Raw genomic sequence first — 13,796 nt, 5'->3', positions numbered from 1 at the left:
AAAACAGACCCTCGGGTCTGTTTTGCTAGGCATGCGCGCTGCAGCGCACAGCAGCGTGCGCTGCAGCGCGCATTTGAGCGCCGCAACGCAAATCTTCGACGAAAAATGTGTTTGTGTGTTTTAGTGATCTGAAAAGGTCTCGAACCATTGTATCTATTTGTGATATGTTTTCTCACATATCTGAGCACTTATTAACAATAGAAATAACTATTGTTATAAGTGCATCAGCATATAAAAGATAACCATCAAATTGAAAAGGTATCTTTATGTGAAAGGTTGTAACACTTAAAGAAGATGCATGCATCCCTGTCTTTATATGATGGACTACAGAAAATACAGATTACATACATTATTCTGGAACTCAATATTTTTGCTGGATATTGTGTTCAAGGGTTTGTTGTATCTTGGGGGTAATTTGCCATTTAGAACTCGTTAGCAAACTTTGAGAAGTGAGGGCAAATAAAACCTTAAAGGAAAGTATTCCTATACGCCTCAAACCCTTCTTTCTGAATTCTCTATTCTTTTCATCCTCCCAAATCCGAATTTCCCCAACAGTGGTTACGTTCCTCCTCGCGGTTTAGAGGCAAATAGGAACTTCAATGTCGTTTGGGTGCTTCGATTGTCTTTTGCTTGGTGGGGATTTTGGGTCTTAGGGCGGTAGGTCTATAGGCCGTGAGGCTCTTCCTTTTGGCAGAGACAACAGATGGAAGCGGTGGCTCGACCCCTTTTCAGTATCTTCTTGGTTCATTTGGTTTATTGTAGCTCCCTTGCTATTTTTTAGTGGTGGTCAGCTTTCTCACGAAAATTCAATCGGTGTCTTTTGGGTTATCTCTTTGTTTTAATTTTTAGTTTTGTGTTTGGTGTGTAATAAAGGCGATGTTGCCGCCATTCCTTAGTTGTTGATCGCCGGCATTTGTAATGCTTTATTTTTGTAATAACGGAGGTGGCTTGCCCACTTTTCGGCCTTAGTTGTGTTTCCCACTTGGTTAGGTTGTTTACCGATGGTGTGAATTTTTTAGTCCTGTTTGAATTTGTCTATGCTGTCTCGCTGATGTCTCACCTATGTGGGGGTTGGTGATCTATCCCTCCAGAGATTGGAAGGTTATCTTGAAGGGAGGGGTTTTTATCAAATCGAACCCTAAGTGTGCTCGTTCTTAGTGTGCCGAAGTGTTCTCTTATTTTTAAGCATTAAGCATACTCCTCTCCTCCGATGGGTCATTGGCATTGTATTATGTGTTTTATTTCTCTCTTTTTGTTTAAATGCAAGTTCTCTTTTTTTTTTTTTAAAGTGTAATGTTTTCATATATAACTTTATATTTACTGATGTGGTTTTAGTGATTATTATAATATTTACTCGTGAATGAGTATTATTGTTTCAGTCAAGATATTGATTCACAATTGTAAATTATAATAAATTAGATAGTTGACCGAAAAAATTAATGGCAATTAATGATATTAAATTCTTCTCACGTCATATTATTAAATTTTCTGTATTTAATGAGTAACCACCATGCATACGTAATCATTGAAAACTTAGTTCTATATTTATAAATGTACATGTATTATAGATGTATAGTTATTTTCTCTTTAAAACAACTCTGTTTACATTAAATTTTGCTTAAAAACCAGCTTTTACATTGGAGTCATAGCAGAACAAATTTAATTAACGATTAGGTCCTCATTATTGATGCATGTTTAATACAAATTAAAATGTAATGATTACTTATTTACTTTCACAACATCCGCATATTATGTTTTTAAGCCCGAAAAAGATAATTAATCGCTAAAATTTCGCAGAATTTGTGCGGGGAGAAAAAGCTAATTAACATTATGTAATGTGCGGCGGAGGAAATCAAAGCAGTTGAGAACAAAGCAAACAGCCCTTATGCCTGTTTGATATCTACAATAGGTCAGGGTGTTTAGTAAAACTTGTTTTTGTCCAATAGCTTCTAAAAATTGCTACCCTATAACAAAATTTGAGAAACAAGTCAAGAGTTATTTTTTCACAGCAGCTTCTGCTGTCATTGTCTAAATTTACTAAAATGACACTAATAATAAAACTTAATTTCCAATCAACTTATCTTATTTCTTCCAAATCAAATTAAAAAATATATTCTATTTTAAATATTTAATATTTATCTTATGCTAAATTTTAATAATGTATTTTTATTATAATGTTGCAAGTTTGAAAAATAATTTACCTTCAGTTCTTTACGTTATTTAATTTCTTTATAGATATATAATTTATCTCCTTAAATAAAATCAATTTATTTTTAGAGATATTTTAATTAATAAAATAAAAATTATATATATATAGTATTTTGGTGTATAAATATTATGAAATTGACTATAAAAATAGAAATAAAACTAATTATAAATATGTGTTAAAGTATGTCTATTTTAGTCATTATATATCTTCACAGTAATTTTGTACATAACTTACCAAACACTTAAATTTCTGCTTATGGTATTCAAAACAACTTTAAAAAAAAATTTATCAAACACCTACATATTTCTAGTCACAACAATTTCTAACTAACAACATAACAATAATAGAAATTTTCAACCGTACAATAATATCAAACCGACGCTTAGCCCGTCCTATATTTACACCTCTAAGTAATATTAAGCAAGCACAAGGGTACACTTATGTAACATAAATGTTGAACGCGAAACTGTTATTGTTGCGAACTACTACTTCATTTAATATGAACTTACATGGATGTGTGTATGGACGTAGTTTCAATCTGTTGATTACATCTCAATTTTGCCCGTTCGGTTTACTAATTCGAGTTGAGATGTGATATTGTATGAGAGTTTTTTACTGTAGCAAAAAAGTTAGATGTGATTGTTTCTGAGAACTTTTTACTGTAGCAAAACTCGAATCAGCGAAAAAAACGAGGCAACTTCTTCAATTACTGGAGCACATTTATTTGCATCTGCCTTATAGGTTGAAAATTCAAAATTTTGAGTTGGGCAAGTTCATTTTTTCATTTATGTTTTCCCTTTCATGTTATATTAATCCAAAAGCGAAGTTTTGTTATGGATATTGAAACATATAAGTTATAACAACTCGAGCGCCTTCACAATTAATTTTATAATTTTTTCCTTTATGAAAAATTCAGTTAAGAATTGAAATAATAAATTTTCCTATTTCCTTTCTTAAATAAAATCATGGTTCATTATATAACCTATTTTTTGTGAATCTAGATTTTCAACTTGAAGATTTATACAAAATATAACTTTTAAACTCTTTGTTTATATTATGCCTTTAGGACATGTTTGGTGGACGTATAAGCACTCTATATTGTATTATTTAAGAATAATACAATATTTTGGCAACATTTCATATATTATATAGTTTAATACGAAATTCAAATTTAATACAATACATAGTGTGATATCTAATACAGATAAAAACCTATGTATTAGATCGTATTATTTAATTTAACTTTATAAAACATACAAAATATTTAACAAATATCAAGGGTCGAGATCGGGTTTTGGGACTGATCTTTAAGTTAAATTTCGGGATCGAAACGATGTTAGGTGTACATTTTTCAGAAATTACACTTTAACCCTTTAACTTTTTAAAAAATATTAACTTTTTAAAAAATTATATTTTGAACCCTTAACTTTTTCAAAATTATAATTTTACCCCTCAATTTTAAAAAATTACAATTTGACATTTTAATTTTTTTTGCAAAAATACCCTTGTTGAACAACTCTACATTCTTCCTTGCCCGCTCCCATTTGGATTGAGATTAGAGTCGAACTACGTTATGATTAGACTTAATTTTATCTGATTACAAACTAATACGTAAATACAATATGATGGTAAACATAGTCTCATGTAATTTACTATAAACCAAACACCATTTTGTATAGAAATAATACAATACAATTCTATACGATACGATATAATACAATACAATACGATGCACCAAATATGTCCTTAATTTAACAATATTGTTAATATGTCCATATTATGATTATTGAGTTTGTAATACATAGGTGGGGTGATTATAATTTTTTGTTAAAAAGGATGATTATAAATTTGTATAACTAATTTTATGAGTGGTCAATTAAAGATAAAAATGTCGTTACAGTTTATAAATAAACTTATTACATTTTATAAATAAACTTATTACATTTTATAAATAAACTTATGTACAAATATCATAACTTATTAACATCATTTTTTTTATCAGCCACATCATGGACATATATATAATTAACTCTCTTTTTTTTAGAATTATTTAATTAATTGGATTAATCCCATAAATGATCATTGAGATTGGCATTAAATCTCATTTTAGTCCCTGACTTTTAAAACCTTTCACACTTGGTCCATAAGGTTGTACTTTGTTTCAGTTTTGATTTTTGTTAAGTGTTAAATATTTAACGAAATCTGTGAAAATTAGAGACTAAAATTTAAAACATCTAAAATTTAAGGACTCTATGAGTAGATTAATTTTTGCTTTTTTTGTATTGTTTAGTCTCTAAACTTTATATATTTTAAATTTTAGTCCATAATTGTCACAGATTCCGTTAAATATTTAACACCTAACTGATAGAATGACCAAAATTAAAACAAAAAAAAAAACCTCAAAAACTAATTGTGTAACGTTTTAAAAGTGAGATTGAAAGACTATTTGTGATATTATTCATAATTAAGTAGATGTTTGGTTCATGGATTAGAATCATGTGATTAGAATCATTTTCAATTTACGTGTATTTTTTATGAGAGAACACACTATAATAAATCATAATTCAAATCATAATTTAAATTCTCCAACCAAACATACTCTAACTCCTTCAACTTATATGAGAGGGCCAGTTCTCTAGATTTACCAATAATGTAATATGAAATTTATCGCGCGCCTTTGAAAAAGGGAAAAAAAAAAAGTGCGTCCTAAATTAAAGCGGAAGAACCAAAATGGATTGGCCCGCCGGGCCCACAACAACATTTTCAACAGAGACCGGGAAGTACTAAAAATAACAGCTTCGAATCCCAAAAAAAAAAAAAAAAAAAAGGCAAAATTTTTTCAAAATTTGAACCAAAAAAACTCAAAATAGGAGAGACGGCCAAACGCCAAAGCCCGAGATCCCCAAACTGAAACTGAAACTAAAACTAAAAAAGCGCGCAAACTCCAGCGTTTGTTCAAAATCGTACGGAAACAAACGAAACAAATAAAAAAAAAATGGCGCTTTCTTTCACTTTTCATAATTTTACCTCTCTCCCTCCAACTCTCTCACTAGTCACTACAAATCTCCCATTCCCCTCTCCCCAATCTCACCTCCACAACTCATCTCTTGCTTCTCTTTCTCTCTCTCTCTCTCTCTCTACCCAATCAGAGAGCGAAATTGAAAAGCGAGAGCGCTGGGTATTTTCCCCAATGGCGACGGAGCAGCCCTTAGCCCAGTGCGTCCGCATCACCAGAGCAGCCGTGAAGAGGTCGGCGGCCGGGGCCGATGCCGAGCTTCCGGTGGCGAAGAAGAAGCGCGCCGTTTTGGGTGAGATTACCAACTTGTCCGAAACCATTTCCTCTGCGGATCCGATCAAGCCTGGAAAGCCCAGGCCTGCCGCGAAGACGAAGAAAGTCAAGAAGGCGGTTTCCAAGTCTGATTCCGATGAGAAGCCGCATGTCCATACGACGTCGGATGATCCCCAAATGTGCGGGCCTTACGTCTCCGACATTTATGAGTATCTTCATAAGATGGAGGTAATTAGATTTTTTTTATTATTTTGGTTTCTGTTTAATGTTGTTGTTTTCTCATTGTAGATTTGGGAAAATTCTCAAGATGATTTTTCTTTTTCTTTGTTTTTTAGGCGGAGACGAAGAGAAGACCTTTGCCGGATTATCTCGAGAAGGTTCAGAAAGATGTTACTGCAAACATGAGAGGAGTACTGGTGGATTGGTTGGTGGAGGTTGCGGAGGAGTACAAGCTTTGTTCCGACTCTCTTTTTCTTTCCATTTCTTATATCGATCGATTTCTTTCTTTGAATGCCGTCACTAGACAGAGGATTCAATTGCTAGGCGTTTCTTCCATGCTCATTGCATCGTAAGCTTCTGAATCTTTGGACCCAGTTAAGTTCTAGTTGCTCAATTTTCAGTCTAATTGATTTTGATTTTTTGGTTTGCTTGTCCAGAAAATATGAAGAAATCACCCCTCCAAATGTGGAAGACTTCTGTTACATCACTGATAATACATACACAAAGGAAGAGGTATTTGTCTATCACTTTTTATACCTGAGATGGGATTTGGAATTTGCTTATGTTCTTTTATTGATGTTACCTTTGTGGTGATTATGAAGGTTGTTAAGATGGAAGCTGACATACTTAAATCCCTTAAGTTTGAAATGGGAAATCCTACAGCAAAAACATTTCTAAGGTAAGAAAATTTGAATACGCTTTTCCTTTTTGCGGCAGTATTTTATAAGCACAAGCAGTTTTACTCATTGGTGCCACTTTTTCTTTTCTCAATTTTGCTCTTGCAGAAGATTCATTGATGTAGCTCAAGGAAGCTACAAGGTAAAATGCTTCAGCCACACCCTTTTCGTCTTTAGTTTTGACTTTGGCATTATGGGGAGTTTTTATGGCTGAATCTTTGTGTTGGTTTTGTGATTTCCAGGCTAGTAGTGCGCAGTTAGAGTTCTTGGGAGATTGCCTTGCGGAGTTCAGTTTGTTGGATTACAGTTGTGTTAAATTCTTGCCTTCTCTGGTGGCTGCATCTGTTGTATTTCTTGCAAATTTCATTCTCCGTCCAAATAGGCATCCTTGGGTAAGAATTTACTATCGGAAGGTATCCTTGGATATAACATTTATATTTATTTGTTACTGAGTTTTGTGTTTTTCTTATCTCAGAGTTCAGCTCTCCAGGAATACTCAGGATATAAGCCAGCAGATTTGAGGGAATGCGTTCTTCTAATCCTTGACTTGTATTTGAGTAGAAGAGGAGGGAGCCTTCATGCCATAAGAGAAAAATACAAGAATCATAAGGTACTGTACTGATTTAATTTTATATATTGTTCTAAATTTGCTGATGTGGGAGATAGTGATCTTACTCCAATTTATTTGGGTGGAAATACAGTTAAAATGCGTGTCAAATGTGGCTTCTCCTCCAGAGATACCCGCTTCTTATTTTGAAGACGTTAATTAGTTACTATCAGCAAGTAACATTATCCTGGATTCATGGCTTTTCTCGTATGGCAATTCAGAGAGACTCAAAGATCACACTGGAAATTTTTGAATGTCAGTTTTTGGATGACATTACAAGGATGGTAGGCATTGGACAGTTAGCCTTTGAACCGGAACCATGAATGAAGAACTTGTGTAGAGGGGGTTGATCAGAAGAATGCTATCAGTTGAACATAGTCAATCTGGTGCTGATGGAAGTTGGAAAATGGAAACCGAGCAAGCTGCTTTGGCTGTGTTGCCACACAAGTTTGAAAGGCTAATAACTGAAATCGGTAGAGAAAAGGTCTTTGAAGAGTAACTTATGTAGTGTGCCCAATGTCGGTAGAGAAAAGGAGGGTCAATGGAATTACGGAATACACTCAGATAATCTGTTTTTACGTAGAAGCTTACAAACTTTTAAATGTATGAAAATGTTAGAAGCTTATAAACTTTGAAATGTCATAGATCGATAAGAATCATGTTTCTTGAACATTCTTGTAATCATTGTTGTTTCAAATAAAGAAATAAACATCTGTTGAAAGAATAAACATTTGTTCAATCACAATTTGGCAAGAAAGATTTGCTTGAGTTGATGTTAATGCAACTTACAATTTGGAATAATAGTAGCTCAAGTATTTGTATTATCTATTTCTCTCGCATCTGTAAATTAAGTCAGTTGGCAAATAAGCAGCCCCTAGGACCAGCTGCCCAAGCAAATAATCCCTTCGACTAAACCTTTGTAATACTTTTTCCTTTCAACTTTAAAACATGACATTTGTTTTTCGTGATCTATGTTCTGTTAACAACTTTTTTCTTTTTGTTCATAATGTACACATGTTTATATGGCCTTGCTTGGTGGGATATTGAGTCTGCAATTACAACTTTACTCTCCTAATCATATGAATAATCAACCATTTTCATTCTGATTCTCGTTCCCCATTTTTGTTCTTGCTTCTCTTTGTTTCTTTACATGGTGTTCATATATATGTTGAAAAAAACACACTCTTACACTTACGTAATAAAAAAATAAACTGAAATAAAAATAATAGAAAAATAGAGAAAATAAAGGTTTAAGTGGCTTGAAAAAAATTTCTACATCCACAGAAGAAAGAGAAATTTTACTAATAGTGTCAGAATTACACACTTAACAAAATTTTTTTCTTTCTCTCTCTTCTCAAAACCCTTCACACTATTTGTCTATCTCTCTCCTCATTTTTCTCTTAAAAGGAGGCACTCTTTTTCTATATTTTTCTCTTAGCACACAAAACATTTATTTATTGACTCCTAATAACTCTTGCTTAAAAATAAAAAATAATAACTTATTAAAAAACATAAAATATTTACTTTTCTAAAATCAACTTAAGGCACTGACCTAACAGTTTCATCATGTGGCAAGTAGCTTCATGATAGTTAATTCTTTGTAAATTATTACATGAGAAGTAAAATATGAGGATTAACAACGAAGAAGAAGAAAGAAGAAAGATTATCATTAAAAAACAACAACAATAAAAACAACAGGAAGGAAAGGGAGAAGAAGTATAGTAGGCAGATGGTCTTTCTTTTCAAACACAGTCAAATACAGAATAAGCATGTTTAAATTTTTGGGGCCTTTAGCTGTAAAATAGATGGAAGTTATAATTAAAAGGGACAAAAAAAAGTCAATACGGGTACACCAATATAGATGTAGTAAGAGCTTGGACATAAAAAATATTGGATTTATATCAACACTAGCTATCTCCTCTGTTGCAGCAATCGGGAGTGATTAAACAGGTTGCAGCAATCGAGAGTGATTAAACAGGTTGCAGCAATCGAGAGTGATTAAACAGGTTTCTTAGCAATCGGGAGTGATTCAACAGGTTGCTTGCAACAATCAAGAGTGATTAAACAGGTTTCTTTCAATAGAACTTCAATTTCTCTAGAATTTTTTTTATTCATCTTACCTTTAACCCTAAAAGCCCAAAATGTTAAGCGCTTAATTTATTTTGAGTTTTTCTTTTAAAAAATTTTACACTTTTATTGAAACCCCAAGTCTTTTATAAGTCATTTTATAAGAATACTCTCTACATATTAATCACACTCACAAAATAAATTCTGTCACTCTATGAAATAGAATAGGCAGAGTTATTAATAGAATATAAATTAAGGGAACGTATGTTACATCTTAAAGTTCTGGCGGTTTCAGAATGAATTTTTGTAATTAAACCGGCCAATAATGGACATTACTTTGGAATTTGGATAAGGGCAAATGATCATACGAATGACTACTTGTCGTTGCTTTTCATATGATGTCGTTTCCTGTTCAATGTGGTTTTCGTAATGATGTCGTTCTTTAGTTTGGTTTCACTTTTATTTTGTTTTTGGGTTTTTAACACAATTGCCCTTGAACTTATTGTGATTTAGCAAATTGCCCTTTAAATTTTTTATTTTGACAAGTTGTCCCTACTTATAAATTTGTTGTAATATGCCCCATTTAATTAAATTTGCTCAATTTTTTTTTATTAGATTTAAGGGATTAAAAGTTGAATATCGAAAGATGTGTGTTACATTTGATTAGAATATTAAAATTTTTGGCTGAACGTGTTTTTACGACACTAATTTAACACAACTGTTACTAAAATGTGGCATTGTCACGCCCCCAAACCGGGGTTAGTGACGTGGAGGCTTGTTTAGAAACTTAAACCTGTTTGAGAGAGTGATTGGCAAATATTTTAATTTTTTTCAAATCCAAAACATCCAGGTATTTCCAAACAAGCCCCTGCATTCAAAAGAAATTTAATTTCAAGAAAAGTGGTGGAATTTCCAACCAAACCTGGTATCAAGTCAGGAATTCCCACAGATGTTTAGCATACATGAATATAAATAAAAGTGAATGCGACATCAACCACAGTCTAGCAATATTTAAGTCTACAATCCATAATCTTTTATACATGCCTTGAGATAAAAGATAAGAGAAATACAACTCTTCACTTCCTGAGGTCAAGTCCACGTCACCGGTAGTAGCTACCTACTCCGCACTACTTCTCGCGTCGCTTGGAGGGGTTTAATACATTTGAAAACAAAAAAGGTGAGCGAAAGGCCCAGTAGGATATAATTTTATAAAGCATTTAAAATAAAGGTACTCACGGTCTGAAGATATACACCAGGAACCGGTCATCCCTTTTTAGAAAAGGAAATACTCAGATAGTAGAAAATGTCTGTATAATGAAAGTGTGCAGCTCATCATACCACTAAACAAGAAGCGGTAAAAATGTCTATCTAGAGAAAAGTGCAGAGCCATTGTTCCACTAAACAAGAAGTGGATCCGTATGGGTTTTAAGACCTGCCCCCAAGGATGCGATTCTCACATCCCGATCTCTGAGGCCACCATGCGTTATATCATTCCTTAAAATATTTCATTTTAAGAAATGATACTCTTTAAAATCTCATTTCCAAAATCATTGGAAAACTTAATAGCATTCTCATGCTATTTCCTTAAAATCATTTTCTTTAAATATGTTTTGTTCTAAAACATTTTCATTGGCTAAAACCATTTAAAGTAAGGCTAACAATGATATGGACAAGAATATCTTACCTTTTGAATGTCAAACCTGTGGCTATCTTCACGAAGCCCTAGCTCTGCTTGCTTTCGAGGCTCCAATTCCAATCGTGCCACTAACTTTCCCATCAAAATCAATAATTTAGAGTTTGATCTTTCTCACCAAACATTCTCGTTTAATTAGATGCAATTGTATCATATTAGTGTGCCATAGTTCAAAATCAATGTTCATAAACAATTCTTAATTCAAATCATGATTCTTTGACAATAGAGATTCATTCCGGAGAATCGAATGGAAAACAAGGATCCATGTGGCTAATCCACTCATTTTGAGTTCTCAAATGAGGTTAGGTCATTCTCACATCGAATTTCGTGGTCAAAACAAGGTTTTTGGGCTGTTTAGGGTCGGGTTCAGTGGGGAGCGGTCGACCGGTGACAGAGGAGGGTAGCTCCACCGGTCGGTCGGTGGAGTGGTGATCGGTCGACCGGTGGGAAAGAGGTCCAGGGCCAGCCATGGCTGATCCGCGTGAAACAAAGCCAAATCCTGAAATTTTAGGTTCGATTTCGACATATTCTCAAGGAAAATGTATAGATCCAGTTTCAAATCAATAATTAGGGTCCAAAGAATCAAAAACCCCTAATTTTCATCAAGGTTTCATCAAAATGCATTCAAAAATGAAATCTAAACCAAAAATCACCAAACTCGACTAAAACGAGTTCCATAAGGCTAAATCTGAAAATCTAAAGTAAGTTCAAAGAGTTTTACCTCGATCTAAGCTTTGATGTTGAAAATCTCTTAGAAACCTCCGTTTTTGGTTTAAATCCAGCCCTTGAGAAAGAAAACTTTGAGAGAGAGGGAAAACTTGAAAGAAAGAGAGAGGAAGAGATGGGCGGGAGAGAGAGAGAGAGAGCTCGGTGAGGGAGAGAGAGAGACTAAGAGAGAGTGTGAGTGAGTGAAAGGGTTACGGGAGAGGAGGGAAAAGAAAAGAAAGAAAGAAAAGAAAGGAAGAAAAGGAAAATTAAATGAGGAAAAGAAAATAATAAGGAAAGACAAATAAAAGTAAAGCGGGGTGAAGTTGTAATTACCAAAAATAAATTTAAAAATTCATAATTAATTAAGAAAATTAATTCAGGCACACTAATAAACGATAATTATCATAATTAAATAAATTTAATTTCGGAGGGCGTTACAGGTATATTGCAATAACTTTATAAATTGAGAGGGTAACTTACCAAAATTAAAAATTTTGAAACATTTTACTAAATAACGACGGCAAATGTGCTAAAAATCCTTAGTTTTTTGATGTTACTGTCGCTATTTAATCATTACTCATTTAATCTTGTTTTCCCTTTTTTTTTCTTTTTTGGCCGCAAAAGCTTTAGTCCTTTTCCCACCTGTCATCTTCCATGTTTTCTGGTTCGTTTGGATATTGCTGCTTTTAGTTAGTTATATTGTCGTTTGCTAAGTAATACGCTTTTGAAAGTTATGATCGTTTTCCAAACGATATTTTTCAGGTTAGTGTCTCTCTATGATCTTACTGTCGTTTTTCATTTCATTGTCGCTTTACTTATGATGTCGCTTTCCTCATGTTAAAGCTTCATCTGAACTGAACTGTTGTCGTTTTTCTAGTTACTGGAGCTTCAAAGTCGTTAGTTTCCTAGTTGACATTGTGGTAGGTTCTCTTGCTCGTTTTATTTCTGATGTCGATTTCATGAAATTGTCGTTTTTAGAACAGCGTCGCTTTTCTTGTGAAGTCGATTGTGGATTTTTATGGTTATTTTTCCATTTATCGTCGTGTTTTTACGTGATGTTATTTTTCTAGGTTACCATCGCTTTTAATTGATTGTCGTTTTTCCTGCCATTGTCGTTTTCCTTTGTAGTCCTTGTTTTGTATTCGCTGTCGTCTTTTTGAATTTTAATTATTTCCTAAGTCTGCTCGCTCCTCGAATATACACAGTCATACATGGATGTGCGTGTATATATATTTCTGGAATATAGTATGTATTATATCATTGTTGTTTTGAACAAATATACCCACGCAAAAGATTAAATATTTTTTACTGAAATAGATTATTATATAATTAAGCTCAATTCATTTTATCGATTTGAATTTTATTATAATAAAAAGTTCTCAGAAACAGTCACATCTAAAATTTTTATTACAGTAAAAAAATTTCACATAAAATCACATTTTAACTCAAATTAAAAACCTAAATCATCAAACTAAACATGCTCTTAACCTATTAATTAACGAGTAACGAATTCTTAATCATCACTCTAAAAACTTGTTAACAAGAGTCAAGAGTTGTGAAAGTCCTACACAAATAACCTGTTAATAATCAAGCTTTTTAGCCGTATAAAAATTATGATAATTACGAGGCAATACGAATTTTTTGTTTTTTTTTTTAAATTATCATGAGTCGTGGCTTTTTTTTTCTTATCTTGTCTAAATTACAAAAACATCTACTTGATTAAAAATTTTTTGTACATGGAGTGTATTTTTGGTATATGAGAAATTCTCAACGTTTAAACTAAAGTGTTTTATGTTCTACACTTCTACTGGACTTACAAATGGAGTGTTTTGTAATTTTTTAAAAGATAGACATGTATATATATATATATATATAAACTTGAAGGTGGTGGATTTAAATTCGTCACCTTATAGTAAAAGTCAGGTTTGAAAATACTGCATATCTCTAGACTATGGCTTAGTTTGGTATTATTTTTTCCTCTCAAAATTAGTTTCTGTTTGTAGCAGAAGTTGATTTTAGTGTTTGGTAAATCTCATTAAAAGTGTTTTTTGAAGAATTTTTTAAGAATCTATAGCCAAAATCAGAAGCAGCCTAAAGACAACTTTAGCTTTTAGATTGTGCGAGAATCTGCATAGTACAATTAATGAAACTTTCATAATACCCATAATACCCCTAATGAAATTTAAAATTTACAATATTCCTAATCTAAAATTCAGACTCGTAATATAATATAATAGTAATATTGTAACAAATAATATCATAATTATATTAATAACAATAATATTATTATTTTATCATATAATATGATATTATAATAATATTATAAT

At 32.6% G+C, this 13,796-nt stretch overlaps 1 protein-coding gene across 1 annotated transcript; it reads left to right on the top strand.

The window, feature by feature from the left end:
- The first annotated feature begins 5,197 nt into the window (after window positions 1-5,197).
- LOC21393546 (putative cyclin-A3-1) lies at window positions 5,198-7,611 on the top strand. The gene is made up of 8 exons (XM_024171605.1): window positions 5,198-5,726; window positions 5,834-6,066; window positions 6,155-6,230; window positions 6,320-6,396; window positions 6,503-6,536; window positions 6,637-6,786; window positions 6,870-7,004; window positions 7,096-7,611. Exons 1-8 carry the CDS (start codon window positions 5,205-5,207, stop codon window positions 7,162-7,164), a joined length of 1,296 nt encoding a protein of 431 aa, XP_024027373.1. The 5' UTR covers window positions 5,198-5,204; the 3' UTR covers window positions 7,165-7,611.
- Window positions 7,612-13,796: the final 6,185 nt, after the last annotated feature.

Source organism: Morus notabilis, unplaced genomic scaffold (genome assembly GCF_000414095.1).
Source record: "Morus notabilis unplaced genomic scaffold, ASM41409v2 Scaffold286, whole genome shotgun sequence".
Lineage (NCBI taxonomy): Eukaryota > Viridiplantae > Streptophyta > Magnoliopsida > Rosales > Moraceae > Morus > Morus notabilis.
This window is presented reverse-complemented; position numbering and strand designations above follow the sequence as displayed.